Raw genomic sequence first — 15,283 nt, forward strand, 5'->3', positions numbered from 1 at the left:
ATTCTATCGCAAAACCACTAGATGTCGACTTTTCAATCTTCTGGTATGATCAGCAACATACACTAACATCAATAGCCCTTAACTAGGCCAGAATCGTAGGGCCATTCCTCCGTGTTAACAATTGTATTTACTTCCCATAGACTATTGCTCATTTTGTGAACCCTGGAGCGATAACGAGCTTGGTGAATTACCATGGAATTGAATTACCATGCTTGTACTTTGAGCCGGTGGTAAAACCTGTTACTTTATGGGAGAAATTAACACGACAACAAAATCGGTTTCCAAATAACTTTATTGAGTAGCAAGGAACCACGAGCATACGAAAACAAAGTCCAGCAAAACTGGCGTGGTATCACAATCCTGTCTTCACTTCCTGTCAGAATGTCACGGCCCTCGCATGTATTGAAGCATATCCTTTAAATCACATTTTCCATGCGCTCACTACAGGTTAATGTTACTATAAAAAGTGAATCCAATTTCACGTCGCTAAAATTGAATGGAACTCGTTTTAAAAAACCTCTGGAAATTAACAGAGGTCACTTGAACAAAGAAAACGAATTGAATGGAAGTCTGAATAGATGTCCATAGTGAATGCAAGTTGCTTTATCAGACATCCGTGAAAGTGAATGTGGGTTGATTTAGCTAAAATATCTACAGGTAAGTGAATGGAAGTCTCTTCGTATGAAAGTGAGCTACAGTATTTTAACAAATCTCGATGAAAGTTAATCATGTGTTTTTTTTTTACTCGACACTTTAAAATGTAGCTGGGTGGCTGAGAGGTCGGAGTACAGAGCCAGCCCCACTGGGATCCTGGGTTTGAATCCAGGTAGCAGCCTCTTCATTAAACCGGGTTCTCAAGTAGCGATTTTGATGGTCGTAGCCTGGTCACCAAATTACTATCAAAGTTTCAAGTTTATTGTATTCAACCAGATGAAAATTAAAAAAAGAACAGGGTAGTCTAATTTGAAAGTGTGACTGGGGCATTAGTCATTAAGTGGTTCTCACTTGACTTTGCCTAATTTCCAACTGAGAAATATATATTTGAATGCCATGCGACGAACATTCCTCTGGCGCGTCCTGATGTATGAATAAAAAATAGATCACTTGAAGGGATCCACGAAGTCTTCTGTGATAGCTGCTTTTTGTGGGCCCGTTCTCCAACACCGCGTGATGCGCTCTTTTGTAAAGTGTAAATTGTACATTTATTCAGCTTATGACAAGATGCCAACATAACATTGACAGCGAATGATATATGGAGTTGGTAATATAGAGTAATCCTCCACTGCTGGTCATGTGGGTCTCGTCCTCTTCTGGGGGATGTGGACGGCCCATTCCATCTCAGCGGCTCAACTCGCGACGCACGCATGTGCGGTAGTCGTCCTTCTTTGGGCTCGTCCTGTGGTCCTATCAACGGCAGAGAGACAGAGAAGTCCAACTCCAGAAGTCTGACTGGAAGGGGGGCCCCCCTGCTCACTCAGGGGTCATGGCATGGAGCAGAACTGTTGCCCCTCCTGGGTTAAAAATCAGATTTTAAGTTTAGCGTGATATTATTTGCTTCATCATTATACATCGTTTTATTTGATTGCTTTTGTTTATTTTCGTTGACCCGGGGTTACTCTTGCAAATGGGACGACACTGGTCTCGTGCATTCTCACGTAGTTAAACAAATACATTTGGTCACCAATGACTGCACAAAAATCCCCAGCGTGTAAAATCCCAGCTGTGAGGATGAAGCATTCTCAATTTGACTGCTATACGATGAACATTGGTCTGTGACAGGCACGTGGGAGAGTGCAGCACCCCCAAGTGTGTGAAGAAAAAAAAGTTACTTTAAGGGTTCTCAGAAGTAGTTCTGTGATATCACCTTTCTGGAGCCATTTTCTACCACGGCAGAATGGACTGCTCACTTTTAGAGTTCCAAATGGAATTCTTAATCTCATGTCACGATGCCGAAAGTATGTTTGGGAAAAAAGAACTCGCTTGGGTCACCCGAGGGCAGAGGTCGCAACCGGGTACCCGATACCCGTACCCTACCCGATACCCGGCTACCCGTACCCGACCGGGTACGGTTACCCGTTTGCGACCCTGGTGCGGCCGGGTATGGGTACGGGTAGGCCGTGAGTCACTGGTGAGTAACTGTTTGTCACTCATTTCCCAACGTCTTGTCTCTTCTCACAATTCAAGTTCCTAGAATCAACCCACCCGCGCCTGCAACATGGCTTCATCCCAGAGGTCGCAATCAGGTACCCGATACTCGTACCCTACCCGTACCCGGCCGGGTACGGGTAGGGTACAGGTACGGCCGGGTACGGGTACCCGTTTGTGACCCTGGTGCGGCCGGGTACGGGTAAGGAATCAAAACCCGTTTGCGACCTCTGCCCGAGGGAGAGTGTGAGTGTGATCTGCACGGCGAGCTTACCCGAGCGCCACGACGCAGACGGTCCCTCATGACGCCCAGGAACTCCGTGTGGCTCAAGCGGCCATCGCCGTCCTCGTCGAAGAGGTGGAAGACGGTGCAGACGAGGTGCGGCGACAGGTGCAGCCCCGTGGCCACGCGCACGGCGCGGCGGAACTCGTCTGCACAAGGCCACGCACAGGGGCTCGGTGCGGTGGAGGTTGTGTACAGCGTGGTGTGCGGTGTCATAAACCAGTGCGGTGTAAAGTGTGCTAAAGGTGTGTCGCTCGTAGGTTCGCTGTGGGGAGGTGTAGCCATGCATGGCCTGTATTGTGTATATTTTTTCCCCAGTGGTTTCACTGTGAAGCGATGTAGCTATGTGGGATGATTCAGTGTTGTGTGCTCATGTTGTGGTGCTGCGGTGTAACTCACAACGGTCTGGTTTCGTGGGTGCCTGCGTGTGTGTGTGTGCATGTATTCTCAAATGTCGCCGTGTGTGACTACCGCATTTTCTGGCCCAATAGGACAGCTGGCACTAGTGTGCCCATGTTTCCTGGTGAGTCTGCCTACAAATGACCCTTCCAGACTTGCACGTTTGTTCACATGCATCCCCTTCCCTCCGTCTCTCCGTGTGTCCCGTGTGTGTCCCCCCCCCCGCGTTACCCTGTCCGATGGCCAAGCCTGCTCGCGTGTACATCTGCACAGCAATAGAGAAGTCCTCCAGGTTGTTTAGGAATTGGAAGAACGAGTGGAACTCCTCAAACGAGATGCCCTGGGGACACAAGGGCAGAGAGACCCACAAACACAAAAATCCACCTTGTAGCCTTAACAGACTGTTGGGGAAAAAGTGCTGTTGGCGAACACCTATGAAGACTGGCACGGCGCACGAGGGGGTGGGTGGCCAGTGCCACACTTAGCCACCCTTTGTCTCCCTGGTGGCAATGATTACACACCGCACCAGGTACTCATTTGAGGATGAGTCGACTTAGACAGACACACAAAGACACATGCACATAATACATACACACGGACAAACAATCATACATATAGACATCGGCAGCATCAACTAGCGGGCTAAATGGACAGCTCCGGGTTAAATCTTAAATTGCGGTTGCGGAGTGTGGGTGCAGGGCGCTGAGATCAGGAGGTCAGGGACGGGGGATTGGGGTGGGAGGTTAAGCGTGAAGCATCAGGAATGTGAGATTTCAGGAACAAAGGGTTGGTGTGGAGAGGGAGTTGCAGGTGAGAGTTCGGGGGCCGAGTGCTTCGGGGTCGAGTGAGAGGCCCGGCGGGCAGTTACCTGTCCGGCGGGCACGCGCGCAGCGAGATTCTCGGTGATGGCTGCGGCGTCACGCACGTCCGTGTAGCGCAGGAGGACGCGCGCGAACGCGCCCTCCGAGATGACGTGGCGCCCGTGCGCGCACGCCTGGAACTCGCGCCACACCACCTCCTCCTGCAGCGCCGTCGTGAACCTGCGGGAGGAGAGCGTCGTCGTAGCCGTTCAACGTCGCAGCATCGGCAAAACGACGATGGTTTGATCGCAGATGCATCGATGCGTCGACTCGCTCCGATTCTCGCAATACACGCTTTTGAACTACGGGCATGCGAATCGGTTATTGGCAACGTGCGCGTGTATTGTAATCGGGAAAGTGTGCCCTGAGAGTGGATAAAGATGCCAAATGACGGGACTTCAGAAGTGGTCCTGAGACATCAGCTATGGCATAGGGCGGTGCACTGCTCGCAGCAAGTTCTGAACGAAATTTGATTCTGTCCATCCCATGGCATGACGACGATGGCACTAATGAAGAACAAGTTGTAAATATAAAAATGCAAAATACATGATACAACCACCTCTTACCAAGCCCGTCCATCGCCAACAATTAACCACCAGCATCAGTAACTATAAGACCTCCCCCCAGACCACCAACGCTATGACCAACTTTTCGCCCATTACTTCCACCACCATCCCCACCTGTAGAAGTCCTGGTAGTCCAGCTCTTTGTCTCCGTTCCTGCCGAACAGGTGGACCAGCAGGGTGGTGTCCCCGCGCCTCTTTACACTCGCCGCCTGCCACCGGCACCGACAAAGAGAGAGGCACAATGACGGTGAGTTCGCTTCACGGGTGTCCCCTGCCACCAGCAGGACCTCGCGAAGTAGCCACCACCAAGTCACCCTAGTCCCAGTTGAGACAGCAAACGTCGACTTTTGCCAGCGGCGGCTCGTGGCTCCAGTTTGGGGAAGCTGCAAATTCCAATCTCGGGTTTTCGAGTTTCAGGTGCCAAGTATAATGGGATATTTGATCATGGGAATACAGGGGGCTATGTGTGGTGATCGTGATGCACCAGTGCTGGGCTCGGAACCAGCCGGGTTCTCCTGGGAGGCTGCATGCATCTGTCAGCTGAAGAAAAACGCTGCTGATTAATTCCCCTGCATGCTGCACCCTGAACACCCAAGACGGAGCCTGAAGCTTTACCCAAACTGGGGCCAAATGTTGAGCTGGCACCACTGAGACCCGGTTTCAAATCTAGGTTTCAAGCCACCTGTAATTAAACCAGGTTCTCAAAGACTTTCAGTTGATGCTTTCAGCATGGACACCAATAACTGCGCAAAAATTACGTCAAGTTTTGATTCTTCAACGCTGAGAATTTAAATCAGTATTACACATCATGCCGTCGGGAAAGTGTTGCCCCCTACTGTGGGCATTTGTAAAGGATCTGAGAGCTTTCTGTGTGATATCCATTTTCTTGGGTTGTTCTCCAACAAAATAGGCTGCTCTGCTCTCAAAGAGTTCCCAATTAGATTTTTTTTTTATAGTCACACGACACGACACCGACAGCACAATCGGGAAAAATCGTGGACAAACGTGATTTGCAGCAAAACGAAAAACAATGCTTGCAAGTGTCACCCAACCACAGCGTCTGCGTGCAGCCACGGAGGACTGACGGGGCACGTGCCCGCTGGCTGGGCGGTCAAACCTTTACCGGCATCGTGGCACACTCCTCCGCGCCGGCCTCCGCCCTCCGCTCGTTGCGACCATTAAAGATCTCCTGCATCTGCATTCAAACGCACACACAGTCTGTGTCAACAGGCGCGAGACAAAGATCCCCCCGTATAGCCTTAGCAGACTGTTGGGGCAAGTGCTGTTCGCGAGCACCTATGAAGCCCAGCACGGCACGCGACGGGGTGGGTGGCCAGCACCACGCCCGGCCGCCTTTGTCTCCCTCGTGGCGATATTTACACACCGCACCAGATACTGTACTCATTCGAGGCTGAGTCGACCCAGGGGAGGCCCAGGACCGGTTGAAATAATCGTCACTGGTGTTGGCCATGAGCAGGGATCGAACTCGGGTTGTTAGGTTCGGAGCGCAACGCGCTAACCGTTACGCTACCGTTCCCCACACGCACGCACATTCAGAGACACACACAATGCTTTGAGATCCACACACAAACATCACCCACACATACACATGCAGAGACGCATGCAAAATGGCATAAAGGTGCTTACACATGCATGCGGACAGATACTTTTTGCAGACCCGTAAACAATTGCCGAAAGACACGCAAACGCATGCACACAGACACATGCTCATACAGACACAAGCAGTCACACGCAGTAGGACACACACATATCGACACACAGACATTGCCAATATGCAAATAAAACACATCCTTATATAGACACAAACACACACGCAGATGCGTACAAATGCACATACAGATGCAGACATGCATGCACAGACACATGCATGAAGACATCGAGATGTCATACAGTCACACGCAGACACACAGACACATGCATACACGCACGCACGCATGACCCCGTTCAGTTACGTGAGAGGTCGCAGGTTGGAGGCTGCAGGCTGAGTTCAGGTTAAGTGACCGTGACCCTTGCTGGTGGTGGTGTTCACTCGTTGAATGCAGGAGGGCACAGGTGTTGTCAGTGAGTATGAGTGAGCTCAAAGGTCATGAACGGAATGTCGCAGGTCAGGTCAACAAGGCTCTTGTGAGAAGGTGAAATTTGCAATCTGCAAATGACTGCCTAAAGCATACCTGTCAACCCGTTATCAGTGCCCTACCTTATTACAGGCCAATTCAGACCTAATTGGTGACCCCGTGCCCTTATACATTTCAACGTTCATTTTACGAAGTCCCATCACAAGGGAGAAACACAAACAAAGAGACACACTTTTTTTGGCCATATTGAAACGTCTGTACGCCGTACGGATGTGAAAACTTAATTTCCCTGTACAATAAAACGTGCATATCATATGGGTTGACAGGTATGCTAAAACGTTCATAGAGATCTGTTCATAAAATAACCATTATCCAGGTGGCTGTTCTCTTACAGGAAGGGTTGCCCTGCTCTGTGAGAGTTCCAAATGATTCCTTCATCTCATGACGTGGCACAGATAGCTCAATCAAGATAAAATCTGGATAAAGTACACATTAAAAAAAATGCTTGACATGCAATAAACCTATGGCTACAGGTAGGAACTCCATGAATTACCCAATGCGGCAGTAGACCGCTAAGAAAGTGAACGGCAGTCGTTTTACGGGCAGATCTCTGCGAATAGTTTTGCTGTGGTCTGCGTTCTCGACTAACGAACGAAAAGACATGATTTAAAATACTGGTCGAGGGTCGAGAATCAGCCCATCGCAGACCTTGGGTCAATTATAATTGCAATTATATCAGTATGGCCAGCTGAAAGGACAATTACATTTTGACTGCAATTCATTACAAGTGGCAAGTAAATGACCCGCGGTCTGACCCATCGTTCGTCCCGGGCTAGCACAATGAGCAAATCAACAGTGGCCGTCGTTTAGATTGACTCGTCCTGGCGTGAGAATGTGGAATTCCCAACGAGGAAGTGCCATCAACGGGAGATGAAGCACTGCCCATCTTCATTACAGAGCTGGACAGTTCCACGATTAGAGATGTAAATTTCATTCGTATAACCATACAGTGGCTCTTTACTTGGGCAGAATCTGTGAACCAAACGAGGACAGTAATTCAGATGGAAATAATTTGAAATGCCGCGGTGTCGGATGTATGCCAATGATTTAGTTACGTGTTTGTCCCAAACCGCTGACTCGGTCGGTACACAAGCATATGTAAATACTGTATAAAAACCTCGAGATGATTACCTTCACAACGATGCCCCACGTGTTTTATTATTATGGTAATTTAGACATTCCCAATGCTGCGTTGTGGAACTGCCCAAATGTAAACAGGAAAAGTGAAAAGGAGACGCGTGGCATCACTGGGAAAATTCACCGTTAGGCGCCACGGTACCATCCCGAACCCTAACCACACTCACTGACCAGACCCTAACACGAGCCACTGGGAGGTTAACGGTGCATGGATTCAGAGATCGATATCGATGATTAAGCTCACGAATTACGCATCTTGTCGTGTATGTAAAAATCTGTTTTACAATTTTTGTATGTTTTATGTAATGGGTTCACACCACCCCCAACAGCCACTCGACGCGCTAACATTTACCGCAGTCCTAAGTGCAATGGATTATTGAATCGAATCGCCATCCTGCATCATGACAATCAAATTGCCGATGATGGAATGGGTGCAATCGACACACCACTAACTACACGAGCCAATCAGACCCTAGCCCCTACCTAAAGAGTTAACCAGACTCTTAACTATAACCCTACCACGGACCCGACCCCAACTCATAGCTACCACCTCTGCTGCTTGACCCAGTCTAGGTGTTTAACTATTAAAATATCCTTCAATATTCAATTGCCATGAATCGGAGTCATAATCACATTGAGTTTTGCCTTGTGCGTAATGCCTGATTTGTGTTGTCTCATTCGTGCCAATTTAACTCCTTCTACTTTCTAATTTTCCACTGTCCTCAGTTGGTACAACCAAGGAAATATTTGCACAAGGAATTACATAAACGGAAAATAACCGATCCTCACATCCACGATTTGATGCGTGTGTCACGAGAGCAAGAATTAACATTGATCGCTGAATCGATACGCGTCTGACTCAGATTCGTTTTAACTTTTCGTTCACTTTTAACTTTAACTGCTGCTGTTCAGTGCCTTGGTGACCGATATTGGGTGAGGGGCGTCGAGGGGAGAAAGGTCAAGGAAGTAGAGGTCAGGAATGAGAAGTAAAAGGGTCACAGGTCGGGCTACCATGAGGAACTCGGTCTTGTCGATGTGCTGGTTTCCATCCGCGTCCAGCATGTTGAAAGCGATCTGAAACCCGGCCAGGGGCTCTAGCATGGAGACATCGAGGCACATGGAGACACCGAGACACGTGGGGACACATGGGGACACGGCGACACATGGGGACACACAGACATGTGTAGACACAGAGACGCACGGACGCACAGAGAGCTTGTGGGGACATATGGGGACACACACAGACCTGGGGACACAAGGACACGTGGGGACACCAATATACAAGTAGACACAGAGACATGTGGGAGACAGACACGAGACACGTGGGGATGTGCGGAACATGTGGATGACACGTGGGAGGAAATGGGGACAGACACACAGATATACACTCGCACGTAGAGACATAGAGACGTTGCAGAGACAACGAGCAAATGGACACAGACACGAAACACGGACGCACCAACGGAAGCACACAAGTACGTACACGCATTAACAGGTACACACATATACAAGTACACACATACAGTAAAACCACGGCTAGGCAGACTTTGTATTTCTATAATTAATTCAGCTCAGCTTTCGGGGATGAGATAATTGTTTTTGTTTCTTTCAATTTAAAGCTTTCGTGACTGCAGGGATTCATCTTCTTGGTTCTTTCGGTAAAGTCACGTAGAAGGGAAATAATAAAATAAAAAACCATAATAAAATAAAAATTCTCACGTTTCAGAGCTGTCGGACGCTGTCTCTCCGACAGCTCTGTTTCTTCACCTGAGGACGGCTGCTTGTGTTGCGGCCGAAACGTCGTGAGAATTATTTTAATTTTTTATTTTTATAATTTTATTATTTCCCTTCTACGTGACTTTACCGAAAGAACCAAGAAGATGTTTTTGTTTCGTAATATTTTATATTAATTTTAATTGTTTTAGCAGCTGGCCGGAACACGAATCCCCACCCATCCGTCCGACTAGCCGGGGCTTTATTGTCTACAAACACATTGAACAAGTACACAGATATACAAGTATAAACATTTACCAAGTGCACGCATGTATAAGTGCCCACGTACACACATACAAGTACACACACATACAACTACCCTCATAATTACATATACAAGTAAACACATATACGGGTACACACACATACAAGTACTTGCAAGAAGGGGACATTTAACCATACTTCACCACACTCATCAGTGTTGGATGAAGGTTGGGGGGTTCTGGGACCGGATCAGATATCACTCACCACTAATGTTAGCAGTGGCTAGGAATCAAACTCACGTCGCCGGTTTCATAGTGCAACGTGCTATCCACTGCACCACCGTTTCACCCCTAGACACGTATACAAGTACGCACACACAAGTACATATGTGTAGTGGCATCGCCGGATGTCACTGCACGCCACTGTGTGAAGCCATCCTGGGAGAGGCCGGTTGCGCAATGTTCATATCGCAGACATCGCCGCGCGTGGCTGCAGTGCTGGCCCTAGCGGGGCACGGCCAACACTGCGGGGCAGTGGTGGGTGGCACTGCGCTCTGTGTGTCGTGCCAGCCCCTGGAGGATAGGGGGCGACAGTGCCAGGGACGGTACGGGGTTCAGAGGGGGCCATCGCACTCCGGATGAACCCGGAGGGCTGGTGACCGGAGGTACCGACTCAGGGACCCCGAAAAAAGGGGGCTGGGGGGACCACGTGTCCAGGGGCAGGTCCTTCTCGAGGCTTCGAGGTGGGCGTGGCCAGGGGCGGAGCGAGCCCCGGGACGGGGGAAAGAAGTGGGAGCCCTGAGCGGCACGGGTGGTTGTCGTCCGAATGAAGATCTCCACGTCGTCGCCTGCGAGAGGAGCTCCAACTACGGGACCCGGGCCCGAGCTGGGATCCGGTCCGCTATAGCCACCCCGTGTGTTCAGAGTAGCTGGCCCGGAGGATAAACCTCCCTAGGTTACCTGGTGGAAGGGGAAAGTGACTCTGTTGTGTTGGGGCTATTGTTAAATAAACGTGTTGCCTCCAAGAAGAAGTTTCTGTCTCCATCTGTACCCACTACATATGTACCAGTACACGCATGCTAAAAACTATTTTCATGTTTCCAGGTAAACCCCACTGAGCTGTATAGCTCTTTTTCAGAAGCGACCTGGCCAAAAATGATAGCTCAATGAAGTGGCTTATCATGTGGAAATTTAAAGCAGCCAAATACTCTAAACGCATGTTTCTAAATGTGAAAGGAAAAACCGGAGGACCCGGGGGAAAATCCATTTCTCAAGGTCGGGATCGAAACCACGACCTGCATACGAGATGAGGGAGTTAACATCTCTCCACCATGGCGCATTCTCGCCTTACATAAATACACACACATACAGGTACTCAAGAACATGTGCGCACACACACACAAAGGTACGAATGCGCACGCTCACTGAACGCAATGAGAACGGCCATTGCGAGTCTAGTAATGGACATGATGGGTCACACTGGCGCTGATACTGATGAAGTTGATAAGGATCACGGCGATGGCGCTAATGAGCGTGATGAAGCTAACGAGGAGGGCCTGATGATGCTAATGAGGAGGTGACTGCGAGTCTCACTGGTCAGGATGCACAGCAGAAACAGGTAGTCCGAGTACGAGATGAGCCCTGTGGGGAGACAAGGGGAGCAGGGAAACAAGGGAGCAGGGAGACGAGGGGACAGGGAGATAAGGGGACAGGGAAGGGACGGGTGAACAGTGATTGGGAAATACAGAGACACAAGATCAGTGGGCGATAAGGAGCGACAAGCAGCTGTCTATGTGAATATCAAACAGTGTCCATCGCACAATTAAGACCTTGTGTGCTACCTAGAGCCGATGTGTTTGTATGTGTGTGAATTTTGTTTGCATATATGAATGTGTGTATGAGCATATGAGTGTACATGTGTATCGTGTGCATTTATAACTTTGTATCTATGAGTCTGTATCTGTGTGTGTACGTATGTACGTTCTGTGCACACTTTACCGTTTTGACCCATGGAATGGAAGAGCTGTGACCTCCTCTCATCCAGGGCTGGAGTCTTCGCCAGAATGGATTCAACTTCCTGTGCAAAGCCAGAGTGGGTGTGGGGGGGGGGGTCAACATTTACAGCGCCTTCGTCTGACTATGCGAGGCTTCAGTCATCAACACTGACCCTGAACGAATACCCGAGAGCCCCTTCGCCTGGATCTATGTGGGCCTCAGGCATTGACACTTTATCCAACGAATCCTACGGGTGTGAGTGACTTAATCCGAGCACCGGGATTCAAGTCTGCCTCTCCGACCCTTTGTGCACGTGCTGACGTCACCTTTTTGGTGAGAATCCTCTTGGGAGCGTCGTCTGAGGGGAGAGGGGAAAAGGAGATGAAAGATGAAGGGTTAGTGGTGGCATCATTTCTGTTTAAGACAGTGGTGAGGTGTTCGGGTTAAGCGTTACAAATCACGCTTGGAGGTGAGTGGTGTTAAGGAGGCAGGATTCGGGGTTATGGGTTAGCGTCTTGTGCAAGAGGCTCTTGGTTACAGAGAGGTGGCTATATGCTATATGTAACAAGACAGGACAGTGCTGCCATCGTCAACATCAGCATCATCATCGTCGTCGTCATGTTTATTTGTCATGCGAGTTTCACAACATAGGACTCTTTGCACAAACTTCAGGAACACGTTTTCAGACGTATGTCATTAGCCACCGATACAATTAAAAAGATGCAACGCACAAACACGACAAGTTATTGTTGATACACACCGAGGCTGTGTGCCGATCTGTCCAGAGTGTGAGGCAGCATGAATGAGAAGCAAGTTGGGGGGGGGGGGGGGTGGGGGAGGTGAAAAACGATGGAAGGTGCGCACCGCGGGGAGAGTTGCGAGTGACGGAATCGACGAAGTCACTCGGGGTCATGTAGGGTCGGCCCTGGAAGCGAAGCGACGCGAACGAAGAAAATCGCAGTTCCCGGGGGCCGGGGGCACGGGGATGGTGCCGCTGAGTGAAACAAACACAGAGACAAAGATCCCCCTGTAGTTAATAGACTGTTGGGGCAAGTGGTGTTAGCGGGAACCTATGAAGGCCGGGTTTTGTTTCGGGTGCTCCGGTTTCATCCGACAACTAAGCATTCATTGACCGATAACACCTTCAAATATAGAGGACAACACAAAACGTGTACAATTGTTAACGCCTACTCACCACCTGGCTACCTTCCCACTTCGTCTGTGGTTCCTCCACATGTCTCCGAGTCGTTCTATCCCTTCGAGAGTGAGTGAATACTGTGTGCAGCGCGGCACATGCTGACATTATTACATTTTATTATTATCGACACAAACACATTGAGAGGCCGCTCATGACCAGCCATTCGACCCCCATAAATGAAACACGCGGGGCCAAGGCTTTCAGCACCAGGGACAGCGCCCGCGGCCTCATTCTCACACGCGTGCAGCAACAACGCCACCTCGTTCATCCATCAACAAAAGAGCGAGTGACAGTCGTTTAAGCAGACAGCCCCCCCGACAGATTCACTTTTCACACAAGACAAAGCTCCCTCGTATAGCCGGTAGCAGACTGTTGGGGCAAGTGCTGCTAGGGAGCACGTATGCGGGCCGGCACGGCACACGAGGGGTTTGGTGGCCAACACCACGCCCGACCGCCTTTGTCTACCAAGTGGCGGAGTTTACACAGCCTACCAGGTACTCATTTGAGGTTGAGTCGACCTAGAGGAGGCCCAGGACGGGTTCAGATAATCGTCACTGATGTTAGCCGTGAGCGTGAATTGAACTCGGGTCGCCGGGTTCGTAGAGCAGCGCGCTAAAAGCTACACTACCGCTGCCCACTATTGAAACCAAAATACCCAGCACACACACACACACGTGCACGACTCAATACAGCCAACAGGCCTGCCGCATTCATCCATCAAACAGACTGAGCGTCCTCAATTTAACCAGAGGGCCCCCGACAGATACACATTCGCCACATAATACACACCACACCCCCCCTCACACGACACAAATACACACCGCACACATAAACCACTTCCCACCACACATACACCTCAGTACTCTACACACAAGACAATACACCATACACCACACTGAAAACACACCACAAGTCAACATACACACCAAATATCCCCGTATAGCCTTTCAGACGGTGGGAGCAAGTACTATTGACGAGCACCTATTAAGGCCAGCACGGCGCACAATGGGTTGTTTCCAGACCCACAATCAGCCGCCTTTGTTTGTCCAGTAATGCTTACCAAGCACCACACCAGGTACAACAGTCAATGCGAAGCTGTCTGTCCTGGTGTGCTGCGTAATCCACGCGAAATTTGGCTGAACGTCTCGGGTGCAGAGCCATTCATGAACGACTCGAGGCTCGGTGGATTGACGTTTCGTGGGTAAAAGCTCATCGTCATTACCGCGTGGTTATTACCGTGTAAACACTGCCCGTATAACAACATACAAGGATGCAATGTCCAGATCCACAAATACGAAGGAGAGACATCACAGCGATCCCACTCCGCTGCTCCTGAGCAGGCGGCTCTCTGGCTCAACCACCTCGAACGTGAAATTGCAGTTGTTGCTCTGCATCTCCATACGCCAAACGCAAGAAGAAGAAGACTGTGAATATTGTTTTACAGAACCGAAGCTACAGCAATAAACTTGCAAGCCACAGAGCAAATGCGTTCGTGTGGGAGGTGGCCACGCGCCTCTGTTGACACACACAGCGACGTCCCAAATGACGTGGCCACTCATGTGTGGCACACTGACACAATTCGGCTTCTCGCCCGCGAACGCGTTCCGTGCCCTTAATTAATACACCGGCCGCGAATCCTTCTCGGGGTTTCGCAAACCTCGGTCAAGGACCAAGAGATGATCAGGATGATGACGACGACGACGGCGGCGGCTATGATGACTGACTGAAGCTGCTCGGCAAAGACGAGACGTGGAAGCGCCGCACCGCCGCACAAAACGCGACCACAACCCCCTCGATCCATCAACTGCACGTACACCAAAAACCGTACATTTGTCACACAAGCGATAAACTGGACGTTTTATGGCCACGAGCTCAGCTGAGTTTTGCGTCCAGTCCGGCGGCGCTACGAGAATCCATTCTCAAGTTATCGCTTCCCGAATGCGACTGCCCCTAACGTTTGACCGGTGATGGGAAGACCGCACCTGCGTGTGCGCGCGCGCTTCTTTGACCCCCGTGGCCGCGACCCCGAGCGCGAGAGCAGCGAAGGCGATGCGGGGTGTCCGCGGGACCCGGGGCAGGGGCCTCGAGGGGACGCGGGGACCTTTGAGGCCATGCGGACGCAGGACCCTGGCGACAAAGGCGGCGGCATCGAAGGCAGCGCGTATCGCTGACGCCATGGCTGTTAACTGGCGGAGTGCCTGGACCTATGCTTACATGCACTAAGGATTGTGATGCTAGTGAGCGGCGTGATGCGTATCCAAGCTAGGAAATATAGTGTTTTGGCGGTGTTGCTTATCCGTTTTGGGAAATATAACGTGTCTTTGTCAATGTATACTTATCCGCACTACGAATTGCGGAGCTTGGTCCAAAGTACTTATATTCGTATTAAGCAATGTTTTGTATCATGTGTTTTGACAAGAGGTAATGCAAGAGGTATGGTACTTGAATAGATGCAGTATTGTATAGACCAAGACTTGTAAGCAAAACATGTACTCAAAGTTATAAAATATAAGATTGATTTGATATTGTACAAACGTTTCATTAATCATAATACGTTTAAGCAGACAT

General features: G+C 49.9%; 1 protein-coding gene across 1 annotated transcript; it reads right to left on the bottom strand.

Annotated features, from left to right (window-relative positions):
- Positions 1-274: 274 nt before the first annotated feature.
- LOC144718795 (calcium uptake protein 3, mitochondrial-like) lies at positions 275-15,199 on the bottom strand. Its single transcript, XM_078594342.1, has 12 exons — positions 14,698-15,199; positions 12,382-12,511; positions 11,844-11,875; positions 11,521-11,599; positions 11,116-11,163; positions 8,558-8,640; positions 5,377-5,448; positions 4,368-4,462; positions 3,696-3,867; positions 3,059-3,167; positions 2,420-2,577; positions 275-1,404 (listed from the first exon to the last, which is right to left on the bottom strand). The coding sequence occupies exons 1-12, from the start codon at positions 14,890-14,892 to the stop codon at positions 1,339-1,341; spliced, it is 1,239 nt and encodes a 412-aa protein (XP_078450468.1). The 5' UTR covers positions 14,893-15,199; the 3' UTR covers positions 275-1,338.
- Between the last annotated feature and the right edge of the window lie 84 nt (positions 15,200-15,283).

Source organism: Lampetra planeri, chromosome 5 (genome assembly GCF_965212315.1).
Source record: "Lampetra planeri chromosome 5, kcLamPlan1.2.h2, whole genome shotgun sequence".
NCBI lineage: Eukaryota > Metazoa > Chordata > Hyperoartia > Petromyzontiformes > Petromyzontidae > Lampetra > Lampetra planeri.

Bases quoted from the DNA above. Each gene is read 5' to 3' on its own strand.
- LOC144718795 (XM_078594342.1), bottom strand. From the start codon at position 14,892: ATGGCGTCAGCGATACGCGCTGCCTTCGATGCCGCCGCCTTTGTCGCC. The intron at 12,512-14,697 runs GTGCGGTCTTCC...TGTTTCACTCAG, and splicing joins AAGCGCGCGCGCACACGCAG to CGGCACCATCCCCGTGCCCC. The intron at 1,405-2,419 runs GTAAGCTCGCCG...TGCCGTTGATAG, and splicing joins GTCTGCGTCGTGGCGCTCGG to GACCACAGGACGAGCCCAAA.